Source organism: Plutella xylostella, chromosome 17 (genome assembly GCF_932276165.1).
Source record: "Plutella xylostella chromosome 17, ilPluXylo3.1, whole genome shotgun sequence".
NCBI lineage: Eukaryota > Metazoa > Arthropoda > Insecta > Lepidoptera > Plutellidae > Plutella > Plutella xylostella.
This window is the reverse complement of record NC_063997.1, coordinates 6,143,727-6,160,661: the sequence shown is the minus strand read 5'-3', so window position 1 is coordinate 6,160,661 and position 16,935 is coordinate 6,143,727. Positions and strand designations below refer to the sequence as shown.

Genomic DNA, 16,935 nt, shown 5'->3' with positions numbered 1-16,935 from the left:
TTAGCTAGACACCTAACCACATAAAATTAATTGCTGTAAACCTAACTTAATTGACCTCTACATATACTACGTATAGCTATACCTTGTTAGTGCACCCGTGTATACCTAATTGGTTTTCTGCCATTACTGCGTAGGTATGTACTCTAAACAAAATAGCAAATTGTAACAATTTAAACCAGTTGGCATCTTGTTGGAAGGTTAAAGCAAACGATTCCGTTTGACCGGCAATCTACAATGTCGTTCCATTAGCCAATAAATAATGGTTGCTATCAAATGGGTACGTTGACGTCAGCCTGTGTCTTGGACTTTTGAGTCAGACAAAAAACTCTTTGTGACCGGCACAGTCGTTTCAAGATATAGATTGGTTGTGACTTTGTGAGCAACACGGTACTACCTCTATCTACCCATTAATCACCTCAAGTTGCTTGGTATCTATTGTCAAAGGCGAAGATCGTTTTTTCGCATGTCAAAAAGTGAGTCAGCAAATAGAACTTTTTCTAAACGTTTGTCCGAGTTGAGATAAGTGAATGCGTTTAGTTAGAGTGATGGCGAGTAAACGGTCATCAACCCACGACAAGATCCGACCAATAATTATAGTGCAGTGTTTGACTAACTAGATATCATCCGTCAACGTTACTGCGTTCCCATGGATTAGTTTGGTTGTCTACAATTAAAAACTTTTTATTCTGCATCTAACATTCATTTTATTATCTGACGGTGCGGAATCGTTGTGGTTTAATAGCTTGAACTCATTACTTACGGCAATATTTTAAAGTTAGGAATATATTGTATCATTCATAGTAAAATAGTTAGATATAGTACGTAGTAGGTAGGCCAACTATCGGTATCTTGCCTAATAGTTACGTATAATTGGATTCAATTTTGTTGTTCGGTCGACCCACGTTTAGGCCTCAAAAGTGGTACGGTACGTCGATTAGTGTCATTTGAATAAAAAATATCAATAATTATGTAGCATGACAAACACAAATTTGAATGATAGATCGTGTGGAGCCGGCTAATGCTGGCTGGCCGCCCACCGCCCCGCGGGGAGCAGCGAGGCACAGCACATAACTCCACAATCATTTTAATATTTATAAAAATAAGAGTAAAACTTGGATAAAAACGTCCTACAGCTCGACGGAGCCCCGTGGCGACGCGTGCGCAGCCCGTCCTGCCTATCCTCCTTACGCAGATAGCGGCTGCATAAACGCTTCCTGATTATAATCATTCCGGTTTTAACGTAACTTTTATCACGTACCGACTTCTTAGAACGCATCTCGCGGAGTTTAATGCACTTAGCATTCGCTAACCACAAAAGAACCGACCGACAATGCGATGTTATGCTGATGTGCCAACCTACCCACAAGTTAGGTATGCCGTAATGTGAAATTTGGGGAAAACAGAGAGAATTTTTAAAATAACGACTTCACCGAATGACAAACTCGGTCGCCCGGTCCAAATACTTTTATGCGGCCACGCGAGAAATTATATTCCGTTGCTATTAAGTTTTAATTTAATTTAATTTGAGGCGCGGAGAATCTCAATGATTGCGACAAATTGGCGTGCGGCGGCGCGGTCGGGGGTTTATTAACATTCTCGCTTCTGCTTAGTCATTACTGCGGTGACTTTGTAATAGCTTACCTAGATCGCTGGTGCAGAAGGCGAGTTCCATCTCCGCTTCGGAGCAGGGCCTGCAGTCTGCGGTGGCGGGGTCGTAGTGCCTTCTATTTAGGGGGCGGGCTTCGTATCTGAGGGTGGCGGTTCTCTTGGTGGGTCCCTCCTCTGGTTCGGCCTCGACGTAGAGTGCGGCGCGTCCCTTGCGGCTCCGGAAGCAGCGCAGCTCGCGCGGGTCGCCGTCGTCGGGGGCGTACAGCGGCACCAGCTTGTGCGGGCTCTCCACGAACAGACGCGCCGGGAAACGCTGCGGCTTCACTATTGGCAATAAACACACATGATTAGACATAAATTAAACTACGCATATAAGTCTTCGTAAGACTGTTAGTGACATGAGGCAGCAATTTCTGTGGTAGACTGTACTTCTAGACCTGATAAGTGGAGATTATGGCATAACTGTCCAGATATATGGACTTGTGTCCAATAGCAGACTGCTTTATTGGTTTGCAAAAGTAACTTATCCTAAACGGTGCGAAGGAATCTGTTTTGCGGGAAATGCCCGCGAGTTACTCGAGGATTTAACTTCCATATGAGGAGCCTCTGAGTGCTAATAGCCTCACTAAATGACACTTTAATATTTATTTACCTCCAGCCAGATCCAGTACTGAGTACCTATATCAGGCACCGCTCGTGCCTACTTTACATATTGTACCGTGTAACGTATTTGAACTCCCATAGTGGAAACGGTTTCCCAATTGGAATTTACATATTGCTGGACCCTGCGTGTTTGTAAGAAACTTGTTAACCAAATGCATGTTGCACATGACATAGATAGAACTAAAAACGTTTTTTTTTGTGACTCTTACAGTAAACGATATAAGTAGAGGAGGGGTAGGTACCTAGGTTTACCTAAAAGTAGATATATGCCTAAGCTTACAGCTTTTTTCGTTTACATAAATTTGAAAACTCGTACAAGACGTACAGACAGAGCTCATAGACACACCGATGGACAAAACCCACCACCCCACCATCATCTACCAACGTCATCACATCACATCATCTACATACCTTCAATATCCTCCGCCCCAATCTCCACCTCCCGGAACAGGTCAGGCGGGTCGTCCCTCCGGATGACCCGGACGCAGACGGAGAAGTCCCGCTCGTCGCCCGGCAGCGGGGGGCGGAACAGCAGCCGCAGCGCCCCCCGCGGGTACATCCAGGTGACTGCCCCCTCGCGGCATCGCAGGTAGACTGGAGTCACCCCTCGCTCTTGAGAGGACGTGTAGGAGAGACCGCTGGAACAAAAGAGGGGGAATGTTAGTTGGGTGATAGGGTTTCTTTCTAGGGTAGGAAGGCCTAAATGCCAAAATTACAACTGTTAGTAACTATATATATATACCCATCGTTATAAGATGTGCCAGTGCAAAGGCTAAATGCTACTATTATATCAGTTAGTTACTCCCCATAGATAGGGTAAAGTAGTAGAGCAATTGGTTCCAGTCAACCTTAAGGTACGTTCTCATCATAAAGTTAGGTAGATCCTTGATGCGCTGGTTTTGTTGCAATTTTACCTCAAAGGACAGGATTTAAATCATGAAGCCGGTATTCTGAAAGTAGCCTTAATCATATTTGGACAGTTTGATTGGGCCGCGGCTACCGAAGACATTTTTTGGTGGAAAGCTCATTACATATTCCGTCCGCGGCGACACGGCGCGGCGAGTCCACTTATTTGACTCCATAAAAATTATTAAAAAATATTTCCAAACTGCCGCCGGGCCCTGCCGCGCCACCGCGCTTTATGGTGTAAAACAACAAAAACTGCACCCTGTAATTGGATTTTTGTTGACATGCCTCGAAATTAAAGACAATTCTTGTTTATGGAGCTGGGTATTTTATAATTGTAAATTTTACAGCCGAGTAACATTGTTTTATAAGCGTTGGCAAGTAAATGAAGCAGAGGTGCCGCCCACTGAGCCGGTTGCCGGGCAGTGACGCTGGATCTAGATCGCCGGCAGCGGCTAGATCGCCGAGTGTCAGGCTACTCAGGCTGATATCTGCGCCCGCCGGTCTCGTAAACCAGCTCACGGCACAATGGCAATCTGCGATCTGTGCACGTGGGCCGCACTGTAGTACCCGCGCCTACACGGCACCCACTCACCATGGAGAACGAACATTTCCTTTTTATATTTATTCGATAGCCGCATGTCAGTTATGGATTGTTATAAAACAGCTGTAAGTATAACTTATGAAGTTAGGGCCAACTGTTCAAATTTCCAGTGCGCGACTCGTTTACTCTGCTACCTAATGTTTATCTCGGTCACAAAAGCTCCAGTTGGTCTTTAACGTCTCTAAATCCGAGCCCACAGGCCCCGAACGGTAACTATAAAACTGTAATATACGACTGCAGCGAACATAAAAGATAACACGTAAAGATTTTACACGACTGCGTCATAAAAAATGCCCTTTGCTGTCCCTTGTGGTCAGGCCTAGATCGTAATGGTTGTTTTTCGTGTTTTATGGAAAGCTTTTCTTTGTTAAATTACCACTGAGCAGTAAGCATACCTTCGTGGTATTACGGCTTTACCGTAGTCTGGTAGAGGTTAAATGGCTAGCGGTGCCATGTGGAGTAATTAAACTGGTTCTGTCTAAGGACACTTTCTTATCTTAACCATTTACCTCAGTTGTCCTTGTTTTAGTTGAAAATCCTAATTTAGGTAGACATAGTTTTTGATTAAACATAGCCTCAATAAAAACATCGATAAAAAGTATGTAAAAGTAGGAAACTAAAATTCGTGTGAGTAGGTGTTTTAAGAACACCTTCAACGCTATCCATCAAGATTAACACATAAAAAACGTTTCTAACAGTATTCATTTGAATTATTTTATCACTTCACATATTTATTGGTATTGGCACTTTTATATAATTTATATGCACTAATATAAAAGGCGTATTTCGATTAGTTAATGTATTTCGTACAAAATGATACCCATATATCAAGTGATGTTTATTCAAGAACATACGAGCTGCCGTGAACGACTGAACTATCCCCATTTCCTATTGATATCGAAATTTATGGCTATAATCAATTACCTACAAATCTATATAACTATAAATGTCCCATGATCACAAATATTTCCGCTTTTTTTGTGTCTTTAATTTCTTGTGATCGTGGGCATTTCTTACCCTAAATGGGGTGTGTTGAAATATGTGTTGTGTAAATTAATACACTGCCAGGCAATGAAAACGTTCCACTCACAAAATTCCGATAACAAACGACCCCATTTTTTTCAAAGATTAAATTTAAAATTGGAACAAAATATTACCGATTTTAGTTTGTTATATCGTGATGCTCTGATAAATGTACTTTAATGTTGCAGAAGACGGCATTAAGCTAGCCTTTTCAGTTTATAAGTATTTTAGTGCTTTTCTGAGTGGAACCTTTTCATTGCCCGTGAGTGTATAATAGTTGAACAAGTGTGCGGCTAATGTGGTCGGTGCGGAGGGTTCGAGCCACACGTGTGCCCACAGGTTGCGTACCCCTGTGTCTAGGACAGCCCTTGTAAGATTTCAGGGGTGCTACACCTTTGGATAAGTTTTTTTAACGAAGAGATTCGAGAGATTCTCTATGAAGTGCGTCGGATATTACTTACTCGATTAGCTAATGGTTTGTTGAGTTTATGATTATGAATAATGTTATCAGCTTTTGTCATTATTTAATTACTGTTTCTGATAAAAATATGTAGGTACTTATATACTTCTTATCTACTCAAACTTACATAGGTACATGTAGATTACTATATTAAATATCAAATAAGCAACGGACATTTTGCTAAGTCGAAACAAAAAAGCATCTTCAAAACAACAACATTCGCATTTCGCTGCAACATTCGTAACTCGATATTTGTCCTAAGGGAAATAAAAGGAGTTATTTAGTGTCCCAAGAAGGTTGTGAAAGTGCCCTGGTTGCCGGCCCACGCCGCTCCACCCACGGATTATCAGGACGCGAGCTAACACAAACACAACAACAAAAAACATCACAAAAACTAAACTTTTTATTCCATAACTTTACGAGTGTTAACTGTTGCAAGTTGTTCCGTGTTCTATATTAGGAGCAATATTGGTAACGGCTTGATTAGTGACAAATATAGATATCTGCTGGTAATTTCGGCAATTTTGGCGGGGAAAGGGCATGACCGCATGACCCTCTGAATTCAACGGTATATTATATTTTTGTGGGTTCTTTATCATAGGTCTTCTAACTAAAGTACTAGCGTAGGTACCTTTAAAATTGAGGTCAATAACTTTATTGTGAGGCATGATCGACGCCTTCTCTCTTCTACGCTCTGAGCAACCTTCGATATGGAAAGTCAACATTACATGGAAGTTCGTGCAGTGCTTCAAAAAGAGACAAAATGAGCATTATCATCTAAAGATTCAAATTGAGGTAATCCCGTCCCATTACGAGGCAAATGACGCCGGGCGCCGATATCTGGCTAAAAGCAGCTAATGTCCCGAAACAAACGACTGACAGACCTTTTTGTCTTCCATCTCAGTCACACCTCACTTACATTCGTATTATCATCTCCCTCCGGCTTAGGTCAAAAGATGTACCGCCGAAATGTAGTCACGCGCACCTCCCGATCACCAAAATGTTGTCATTTGGACACTAATTTGCCGGACTTCAGTTTTTTTTCCTTTCATTATTTATTGCTCTATTGAATATCGAAAATATCGGAGAAGTAAGAATAATGCGCGATTTTAGCATACGAATGCTAATGCCCAAACAAAAGCTCGTTTTACGATAGCGACAGTTTCAAATTTATATTCCAATCTATAGCGGCATTAAAGAGCTTTGAGAATATCGACTTCGACGGGTTATGTAAATTGCTCAACTCTTTTGTGTAGTGTAATTATCTAAATTCCTTTTAAAAGTTAATCTTTTGCAGTGTCAAGAGTCAGAACCATCAGCCATTTGTTATGGTATGAAATTGTTATTAGAAAAAATGTTGTAGGGGAACCCGGGGTAAGATGGGGTCACGGGGTAAGACGGGACCCCCCCACATATATGCAAAACTATACATCTTAGGAATCTGAGTAATGAGTCAATAGAAAGGCTTAAATGATTGACCTTTAGTGCGCCAGTGACAGTAGGTGTGAGCGCATGCGTTTTTTGTGTAAGCCCAATTGTTTGTTTTTGCGTAGTGTCCATGTTATTTTTGACCGGTAGAAACAACGTCACAACACAGTAACTAAAACAGTGGTATTTTTGGTAATTGTGTGTTTTTATTTAAGGTTTGGTACGCTTTTTTTAATATCGGCAAAATCACTTTTACATTAAAAGTATTTTTTTTATGAATTATTTTTATAAAAAATACAACGTGGGGCAAGACGGGGTATTTTTGGAGGGGCAAGATAGGGTACGGATCTGGCTTGGTTAAGTTTTTTTTTTCTCCAAGTCGATATTTGACATTGTTGAAGGGCTCTAAAAGGGCTACAGGGAAGTTGGCTAAAAAGACGAAGCAGATACTGCCTACGAAGAAGAATAACAACGAAGATGACTGTGTCTACCTCTACTGTGAGGATATCAACAGTCCTACTTTAAATCTAAGGAAAACTGGGTCGGATGTCAAAGGTGCAGGCGTTGGGCTCACACTGTAGGTGCTGGTGTTAACGATAAAAACACAGAAGAAGTGTTGTTTGTCTGTTTTGTACCCCACATAGTATACTTACCCCATCTTACCCCGTACACGGGGCAAGATGGTTTATTTCCCATTTTTTACATTTCTTAAAATAAGTCAATTGTAATGATTACTTTTTTGGCAAAAGCTGTGCCAAAGTGTTCGTCATTAAGTTCCTAATGAGCCATAAATAATTGATAACGTTGTGATAATAAAAACCTGTTGTTTTTTTTAATTTCCCTTAGCGACCCCGTCTTACCCCGGGTTCCCCTAAGTTTTTGTTTTATCTGTGCCAGAATGGTGCATGTTGTATGTGTATGCTTTAGATGTAGAAAGTTCGTTATGATATGATAACAGGTCCCATAAAGGTTTATCGCGGGTTTACGAGGGGCTCGGCAGAATAATAAAATAAATGTGTGTCTTTTCTACGAAGAGTTTTATTTATTCTCGCCCAAACCAGCGAGATAACAATGTCAGCGAGCGTTCAACCGGCGCAGGGTTCACACTTCTTACGTTACCGTCTCCTATTTGGACAACACTAACCTTTTTTAAATAAAATACATACCGTGTTTGCTTAGGACGATACTGATAAGAATCTGCCTCCAATTAGCATTATAATTAAGAAATTACGAAGCAATAAAATGAAAAAGAATCGATTATTCTGTAATTGAAACTTAACATTCCAATTTTTATAATTGAGATAATATCTTAATGACTATGAATTCATATTGGTTTGATTTGTAGGTAGGTATTTATAGTTCCATCTGAGTTTTATTGTTTATATATATATGTCTATATATAAATATAGAAACCAATAACATCTTGATTAGATCTAGTCTTGTCTTGATATTATTTATAGACACTTAAACTTGGCATTTATATTCCCTATCTTAGAAAAACATCAATAATATCTGAAAATAGAATAATTTACAACCTGTCGGCTGGCTAGTTAAAAATATCTTGTATGCCTACCTAGATGGAATTAAGTATGATGTCCAACTTAGAATAAATTTGAAACCATGATTTGGACCATTATAAGTGTGTTTCATCTGAGAGTCACCCCTGCAGCGGCGCGGGCGCAGGCGGCGGCGGTGTCACGCGACGCCGGCCCACGCGCCGCATTGTGTCGCTCCATCGACCCGACACACACACACACACACACACACACCACCGTGTCTCCACGCCGCACCTACCTACCCACACAGCCTCCACAACACTCGCTCCGTTTTTTCCCCATCTAGGTCACAACAAGACTTGACGAAACAATGCTAGCAGCCAGTTCCGTGATCCAGTTTCATACTAAGTGCAACTATTATTCATACAGAGCTTTCAAAGCTCGCGGCCCAATGACAGGCAAAGTTAAAAGCCTCGTAAATCATGCATCACATGTATATGCGACAACGAATTCAAATTTATACGTTCGTTTAACTTTGAGCTCATACATACATAAATGTACTTCTACAGGCAATACAATTTATTGTAAGTGTCAAAGCGTGTATGCAGGATTTCCGTGAAACAATAGTGAGATGGGACAATGGTTTGGGCGGGTCGCACGTGGCCCATTGTATTCATATGCGGCAAGCGTGGCCCGGCGGCGGCGGCGAACAGCCCCACGCACCATCCCCGCGAGCGCACTGCGAATGGATTATTACGATTATTCGCCAGCCTTAACGACCCAGCACGAGCCAAAGAATTCAACGCATACACAGCCTGCAGCACTTTAAACGCGAACAATAACATGAGATCTAATCAGCCGGTATGATTCACGACAATCACACGCTACAGTTGCGATCGAAATTGCGTAATTGACGTAGGTCTTGGAGTAACCACATGCCTATTCTGGACAGATAACTGGCAGGCCAGCACTTTGCTTCCCGATGGTAACGAGTGTGGTTGGACGTGTTACATTGCCGGCTGCAGCGGCGCGGGGCGCGGGGCGGTCCGGTCTTGTCGGAGGATGGACAGCGCGCGATATCTCACGGCCGGTCTGGTTTAATGCCGGGGTACCGTGGGCTGATTGCGTTGATTGTATAATGGTGCCAGCTCGTGCCCGGGTGGGCGCGTGGGTGACCGATTGTCACCGGACTCCTCTAATAACACCTCCGCACATTATAAATCTATCTACACAAGTAATACGAGGGTACACAGCTGATTGATTTGGTCATGGAGTTGGATAAGCGGTGGAGTTAGTTTGTGGCATTGCTTCTTGATCAAGAAACCCAGCGATTATATTATTATGCTGCCTAAACCTGAATTTAATTTTTGGTACCTCTACAATTCATCTAATTTCGTGGAATAAAAAAATCCCCCTCATCTAATTATCAATGTTTTTATGTTGACGTATACAGCTTACATGGGCTTAAATAATTAGTGCTATGTAAGATCACGCGTGTGCACACAACTAAGTGACTCGGTACATGTTCCACGGAACCAGTCGGTGCTAAGTGCCCTCTCAACGACCAATCAGCGTCGTCGTGAGCGACTGCTTACACAAACATGACCTGTGGTTGACTCCACCGAACATAGAAGCATTATGTTATGTGACTTTGGTCGATAGAAGATGAATCCGGCATGAACTTTTAACCTCTAATGTGGAAATCAAATTAAAGGTGTAAGGATGATCGAAGAGTGAATGACACCCAAAAAATCCAGCAAAAAAACAGAAACAAAAATGCATTAGGTCTGAAAGATTGTGTAGGTATAAATCCTTCGAAATAAAAGTATATTTCACTGGAAAAATACGATCAAATCCACACACATGTCCGCATTAGTCCGCAACGAGTTCGTTAAAAGAATAACAAATAAATCTTTGTAGTAACGTCGTCGGTAACTGGAGATGTTTTTTTCACGCCTGAATGGGGCAGAGGTCGATCGTTTCAGGACATGTGTCGGCGCGGACTGTCGGCGCCGCATCGTCCGCTCTGACGTCACAGGCGCCGAGCGAACACATGCTACTGACAGATCGTCATTTAAACATAAATAAATAGCTACGGCTGCGAAACGACACAAAAAGTATCGGTACACATTAAGAACAAATTGACGATATTATTATGAGGTAATTAAGAAACGAAATCCTTAAAAGGTTATGAAAAACCTGAGTTAACGCGACGTATACAATACAAACAGTAATAAATGCCCCGTGAATGTCACATACATAATTAAACATACTACAAACTTTTCATTACGATACCGCACCTCGTAAACGTAATGTCAATAAACGAATCAATTAAACCATAATTTCTTCGAAACAAAGCACGGAGAGCCTGTGCGGAATACTGAGTAAACAAAATCAACTTAATTGGTTGCCTTCATTGGCAGAACAAAGGTAGGCGTTGAATATCGGTCCGATTACATGAAATTTCACGGTAAACGGTAATTATCCCGGGTGTGGATAAAACAGCTCAATTGCCATACTTTGTTGCGTGTGTCCAGTCGGTGCGATGCGTGTTTTTTTGTAATTAAATGCTTGAGATGTTTGGGAAAATAGGTCAAATTGATGTCACGCAATCGCAATGCAACGATGCAGATGAAAGGAAAGGCATTGTAATGAATACTTTTGAAAAATGTTATTAAAAAACTCCGTAAAACAGTGTAAATCTTTTTTCCTACTTACTGATGAGCGTAACAGAACATTTATAAACTGCATGCTTATAAATCAGTTTAAAAATTCTCACGTTACAAATTTTCATGTTTGTCGAACGTAAATAAATTAGCGAATACTTTATCCACACAAAATCGATGGGAAAGTATCCCAGATAAGACATGGATCCAGACTTTTATCAGGCGATCACATTCTCTCACGTGATGTGAACTTATTTATTTAAAGTATTTTATTGGATTTCGTGAGAATCTCGATCTCGTTTCATCCGTGCAATTTCGCAATCTGTTGACACTCCTTATTTTAAAACTACAAAATTTTAAGATTTTTAGACTGAAAAGCGTAGTTACAGTATTCACATATTTATTTCATAAGATTCGCACGCTACATAATCATTATAAAAATCAGATAAGAATATTTGTGAATACTCCATACGTAATCTTATACACTATCTAAGTTTTGTAAACAAATTAGAATACTTCGATAATTCCACATCATTATGTATATTTCCCATAAGGTTTTTATAACTTTATGGCGCTTGATGATGAGAACATAAAGTTTTGATTAAAAAAACACTAAATTATTTTAGGTTTACGATTTTAAAGGTTTTTTTTAATAAACCGGCCACGGATTTTGTATAAAAAGATTAAGACGTCTTGTTAATGGCATCACCATAATCATTACGGTATTAATATTAATTGAGATATCCTATAAATGTCTCTTGACACGACTTTTTCACGTGTAGCACAATGTTCAACCACCTTCATACATCGGTACATATTTATGCTACCTGCAGGTTGGTGTAGACTGTCATTTTACTTGTCCTGATATATTTTATATGGGTCATGCATCATACATATAAGGTAGATCGTTTGTAGTGTGATGTGAACTCAAGGAACATGTCATGTTATCAGAAATGATAAGGTCCCTTCACACGGGCGTCACCTGTCAACCTGTCTGTCTGTCTGTCTGTCTGCATGTCAATGCTGTCCCCTTTATTATGTACCGTCCATATATCACGAATGTCTCAAGTTAGTCATGTAAATACTGAAAAAAATATCAATAAAGATTACGATGACTATAATATTCAATTTATAATAGTACTTAACTTACATAGGTCATACGGATTCTGTATATACTTTACCATGTCGTAAAGATAAAAATTTTATTATAAAATATTACTGTAGTTAACATTAAGCAATCCCATAATCACTTGAATATTCCAGCTAGCTTTATGGATTAATTACACCGTAAATGAAACTCAATCATAATCATTTAAAAGTATTTAAACTTAAACCGGTGTATACGCCCAGTCTTTAACGACCAAACTATGAAATTGCTTCGCAAACGATAGAATAACTCTGAAACGTAATAGCAGCACTTGGAGATACCGACTAAAGCCGTAAATTTATTAGTGAAAGTATTTTGAGTCTTAGGATAAGCTGCTCTGGGAGGTGATTGCGCAAAACTGGTCCGTAGTTGGCGCTCGCAGCGTCTACGCGATTTGTTACGCTAACATATAAATCACAATAAAAGTCCCGCGATTCGATTAATTAATAACGGCCAATAGCTAATGAAGCTCATGTCGGGATCTAGTTTATTGTGCCATAAATTTGAAAATCGAACAAGCGGCGAACTGATTTCAAAAGAGATGGAAGGACAGTGGTTGCGCTGACGCGATGAAATCTGCTTTATGCTTATAATATCTACGATGCTGGTTTCCTGGTGGCGATATAGATCTAGATTAAGTGCAATGAGTTATCTGTGATGAAGTTTGCGGCCACGGTAGTGTTGTGTCAGCCGGCATTTGTTTTGTTCTCACGAGCACACAGCACACCGTGAGAACGTGCGTGCGTCGTACTCTGAATGCGTAAATCGTCACTCGCGTTTTCATTGCTCCGTTTATTTGTTTGTGGCCGCCCGCTACTAATGCATAATGTGGTTTTTTGACGCTGAGAAAGAAATTTACGACGCCCACAGACTGTTTTAAGACTGTTTGGTGGTGTATCTGTATCATATGTTACAACGACTATGGGTATAATAATAAAAATTTGGTTTCAACTTTAGTATTACTTACACTACATAGATTGTTGTAGGTTGTAATATTGAGGAAAAAAGAGACACACAGGTCCGCAATGCTCTATGTAAAGATTGAATATAATATAGTGTAAGTATAGCATATTAAACCCAGTTAGGTATAAAACTAATTATCCCCTGGAATCGTAGGTATAATAATTTTAAAATACATGCACTATGTTAGGATTTATGTTTTTATTTTATTATCATAATGATATTTTTTTTTAATATTTTAATATTTTTTTTATTTAAATGGAAAATTTGGCTACGACCGCTACAACTAAAACAAAGGTTTTTCATTGAAAAGAGTTCAACGCGCGTTCGCAAAAGAAAGTTTTTGTGTAAAAGCAATTTAAGTTTTATAATTTTCATATAAGTAAGCCATAAATATAAATAATGCATTATAAAAATTAATATTTTAAAAATTTAGTAAAATTTGTAAATTTTGCAACGTTTTTAAGCAACTACAATTGAGCTCGAGTGCATGGCTCACCCTAACCTGGACATCAATCCAGGATTGCTCCTGAAGACTATATGTATAGGTGTTTCAATCATCATGAACTATTCCTGATCTATACTTTCATCTTCTACCGTGGATCCGTATTGCGCAGGAACGGATTGCCCCATACCAAAGTTTTAGCTCTATCGATTCTCGACTTTAATCCGAAAACTTAAGGACACGCCACTTTAAAAAAAGCAAACTATAAAAGATAGAATCACCCCGTGTCGAAAGAAAACTGAATCAATAAGTACGGCACTAATCTGTGGCGCGATGGAGTAGAGAACAACAATGGCCCGGAATGTGACGGGACTCGAATACCGGACCACCGGTACCGACACTATAAGTGTGTAATTATCTTCGTCTGGCGCACCCTGGGCAGCCAGTGACTGACGCTATTCTGACTGGCCAATCCTGTCACCTTGGTGACAAACGCCAGGGCAAATCTAGGGCCACTTGCAGAATCATAATTAAATCTAGATTTAGTATTAAATCTCGTTTTTGTGTCAAATTTTATATGGACTGACGTTTCTTAAATCGAGATTTGACACTAAATCTAGATTTAATCTTTCTGCAAGTGGCCCCTAGTGTTTGTCACCTAGCGGTACCTTTAATAATGAACATTTACTTTCGTTATTTATCAGATTAAATGCAATCTTAAATATGTTGATCTCTTTTAAAGTGCTTGTTAATTTATTCGTAATTATTGACCTTTATTAACATGTTACAAAGTAAACACAAGTACTACACCTGTTGCTTACAATAATAATTAAGTAGATAGTGCTGAAGCCATAATTTCCACGCGTAGTATCGCCGTAGGCTTGCGTGATGTCTCGGCTTGTTCAGTTACAGCAAGAGAGGCCACAGGAGGAAATCAATAAATACGTACATAGGTATATATTTCATTTAAAATGACCTAACAAAACTTACAAAACAGTCAGACACCATTGTTGCTTCATATCAAAGAAACTTTTTTTAAAGCACAACAATCCTTTATTCTCTTTATAAGCAAACTTTGTACTCCACGAGTCATAAACGATCCTTGCTATGTTGCAACAGAAGGTTTCACTGCCAGCTCACTCCCGGACATAAAAGTAAGCAATGAAATCACCAAGATCTTTTCAAAACCGTGTTGTAAAATAAGGGCTTATAATTCTTTTATACTTTTCGAGGCGACTAAAAGATGAAAGTGGCGCTACTGTCGATGTCTGACAGATTCCAATTGGATTTTGAGTTTTCATATTATCCCGCGTGCATGCAAGTTGGCGGCGCTGTACGAGGCTGGTGCCACAGGCTACGCTAACTCCGTCTAGCTGGCTATAGTCGTAAACCAGTGCTCAGGTATAATATTTTCCGCATTGAGGTTGCGTGCCGCGCGCCGGGGGCTGTGGACAATTTATAGCTCGGCCGGAGCGGGGCGGCGGCGGCGGCGGCGGCGGCGGGCGCGGACCGAGGTTATTATTTCGCAAACCGAGAACCAGAGCCGAGTCGACTCCGGACATATCCCGCCCGCGGCTCACCGCAAATGTAATCTACTAAACATGTATGCGTTGTTCTGCTATCGACCGTCGGACAAAACGTCGTACAAATTCCCCGTACCAACCGCTTCTCTTGTACCCTACCCGACCTTATGTAGGCCACCGTGATCAAGTTTAATTTGTAAATTTACCACGAACGCCAATTTATGGCGTGCGTATGTTTCGCTTTGCATTCGAATGTGTTTTTTCTCAGCCAAATGTTCGGTGTCATCTCGCCGGATTTATGGTCATACGGTGAGTTTTAATTGCCACCAGTCGGTATATGTTTGGCTTTTTTGAGTAGCTAATTTGAATAAAGGAATAGCAGCGTCGATTGCAAAACAGTGCCTTATAGAGGTTACAAGTGGTCATCGATATCGCGCTCCGACAGGCGTGCAATGACGAATGCGAGGTGCTTCCCTATCGGGCGACGCTTGTGCGAATACGGAGAGGCATGACACCGCAGTCCTTATAGAGCTGGTGCAGCGAGCGGCTCGAGGAGACCTGACTCCTGCGCCGGCCTTGCGGCACGCGCCACACAATCTTATTTCGTTTTGTTTCACCTCATTAAATACGCCAACACTTGCAATAAATCTGCGGTATCGATATCGATAGAACAATGCTAGCTCTAGATCATATCGGTAGAGCAGCTTATCTTGCGAGTTGTTGCTAATTTATACACGACAAGTTTGAAATATGCGGAGCAGTTGGTGAAGATTTATGTAGTGTTTGACCTGAAACATATGTTAAAACACTTTAAGAAGGTTACGGGCGGTTACTAACCAATTTTTATACTACTACATACTATATGTAGGTACCTTTAAATAAAACAAGTTACTTATAATTATTTGCCAAATTTGGCTCAGCAGTGCTCAATTTCAATTTACGTACTACAAACCAACGATAATTACGCCCAAAATCTGATGTATGTAACTAGGCCTCCGTCGAGTTCATTAGGTATAAAAAAACTGTATGTCGAAAGCAGTATCAAGCGACATTCGTTTACAAGTCTCATTAAGATATCGGGTTTGTTTCAAGCAGTGGAAGGCCTTCGGAGGCCATATTTCTCGTCATTTGCCTCCGTAATTACCGCCTCCACGCCGACCTACTGAATTAATTACTGACAATAAATAAGGAGATAATTTTAATCGACTTTTTTAAAGTGGCTCTAGTCACAATATCTGATTGAGTGCTCACTTCACCAGTGACACATACAGATAGAATGTAATAAAGCTATGCCAGAAGGACTGCGAGACAGTCATAAAGGTTTGTGCACGTGCACGGTGCTGCAATAAGATAAAGATAAAGACTACAGTAAACCCACCCTGAAATAAAATCGCAGTTTATAGCTCCGTATAAAGCTCCGATAGAACAACGCAAAGCATTTCAACAGCACATAAACGTGAGATAATCTTAATAACAATAAAAGGCAGGATACGGCCGCGCGCCAATGTCCGCCTGAAAATAGGAGAATGTTCCGTTAAACAGTATTGGAGAGAGCAGGCCCTAGGGAAGAGACGAGGGGCGTAGGCAAAGCAGACCAGATACTTATCGCCGATACATAAATAAGCAGTTGTATCATGATTGGACCCGTTACTAGAACGGCTAGCTCGGACAATGGGTAGGACACTAACTACCTACTTCGGAAATTGCAAACTGTTGGCTCTAAACTGCATAACTATAATGACAAACTGTACTGCATTTTTGCTAGCTGTTTACCGGTGTAACTCAATAATATAATTACTAGGTAATCTAACATTCTAGATCTATTCTTAGATCGCAGTGTCCTACCTGAACTATGCTCATCTCAAACACGAAATGCTGTCGTAAAAGAATGTAGACAATCATGGCCAGATAATGGACAACATTTCAAAAAACTAAAGCTGCTATAAATCGAAAACCATTTCGAGATTTAGCTCTGAAGGACACAAAAAAAATGTTTTTGTATTTTT

The 16,935-nt window shown here is 40.4% G+C and overlaps 1 protein-coding gene across 2 annotated transcripts in view; it reads right to left on the bottom strand.

The window, feature by feature from the left end:
- LOC105381183 (meteorin-like protein) overlaps positions 1–16,935 on the bottom strand; it is a 32,543-nt gene that overhangs the window by 1,810 nt on the left and 13,798 nt on the right. The window contains exons 2-3 of one of the 2 annotated variants that reach the window (XM_011550865.3): positions 2,683–2,909; positions 1,642–1,935 (exon numbers count right to left, since the gene is read on the bottom strand). In XM_011550865.3, the coding sequence (XP_011549167.3) occupies positions 1,642–1,935; positions 2,683–2,909 (521 nt within the window). The remainder of the gene's footprint in view (positions 1–1,641; positions 1,936–2,682; positions 2,910–16,935) is intronic. The other variant, XM_011550866.3, reaches the window with a different exon arrangement.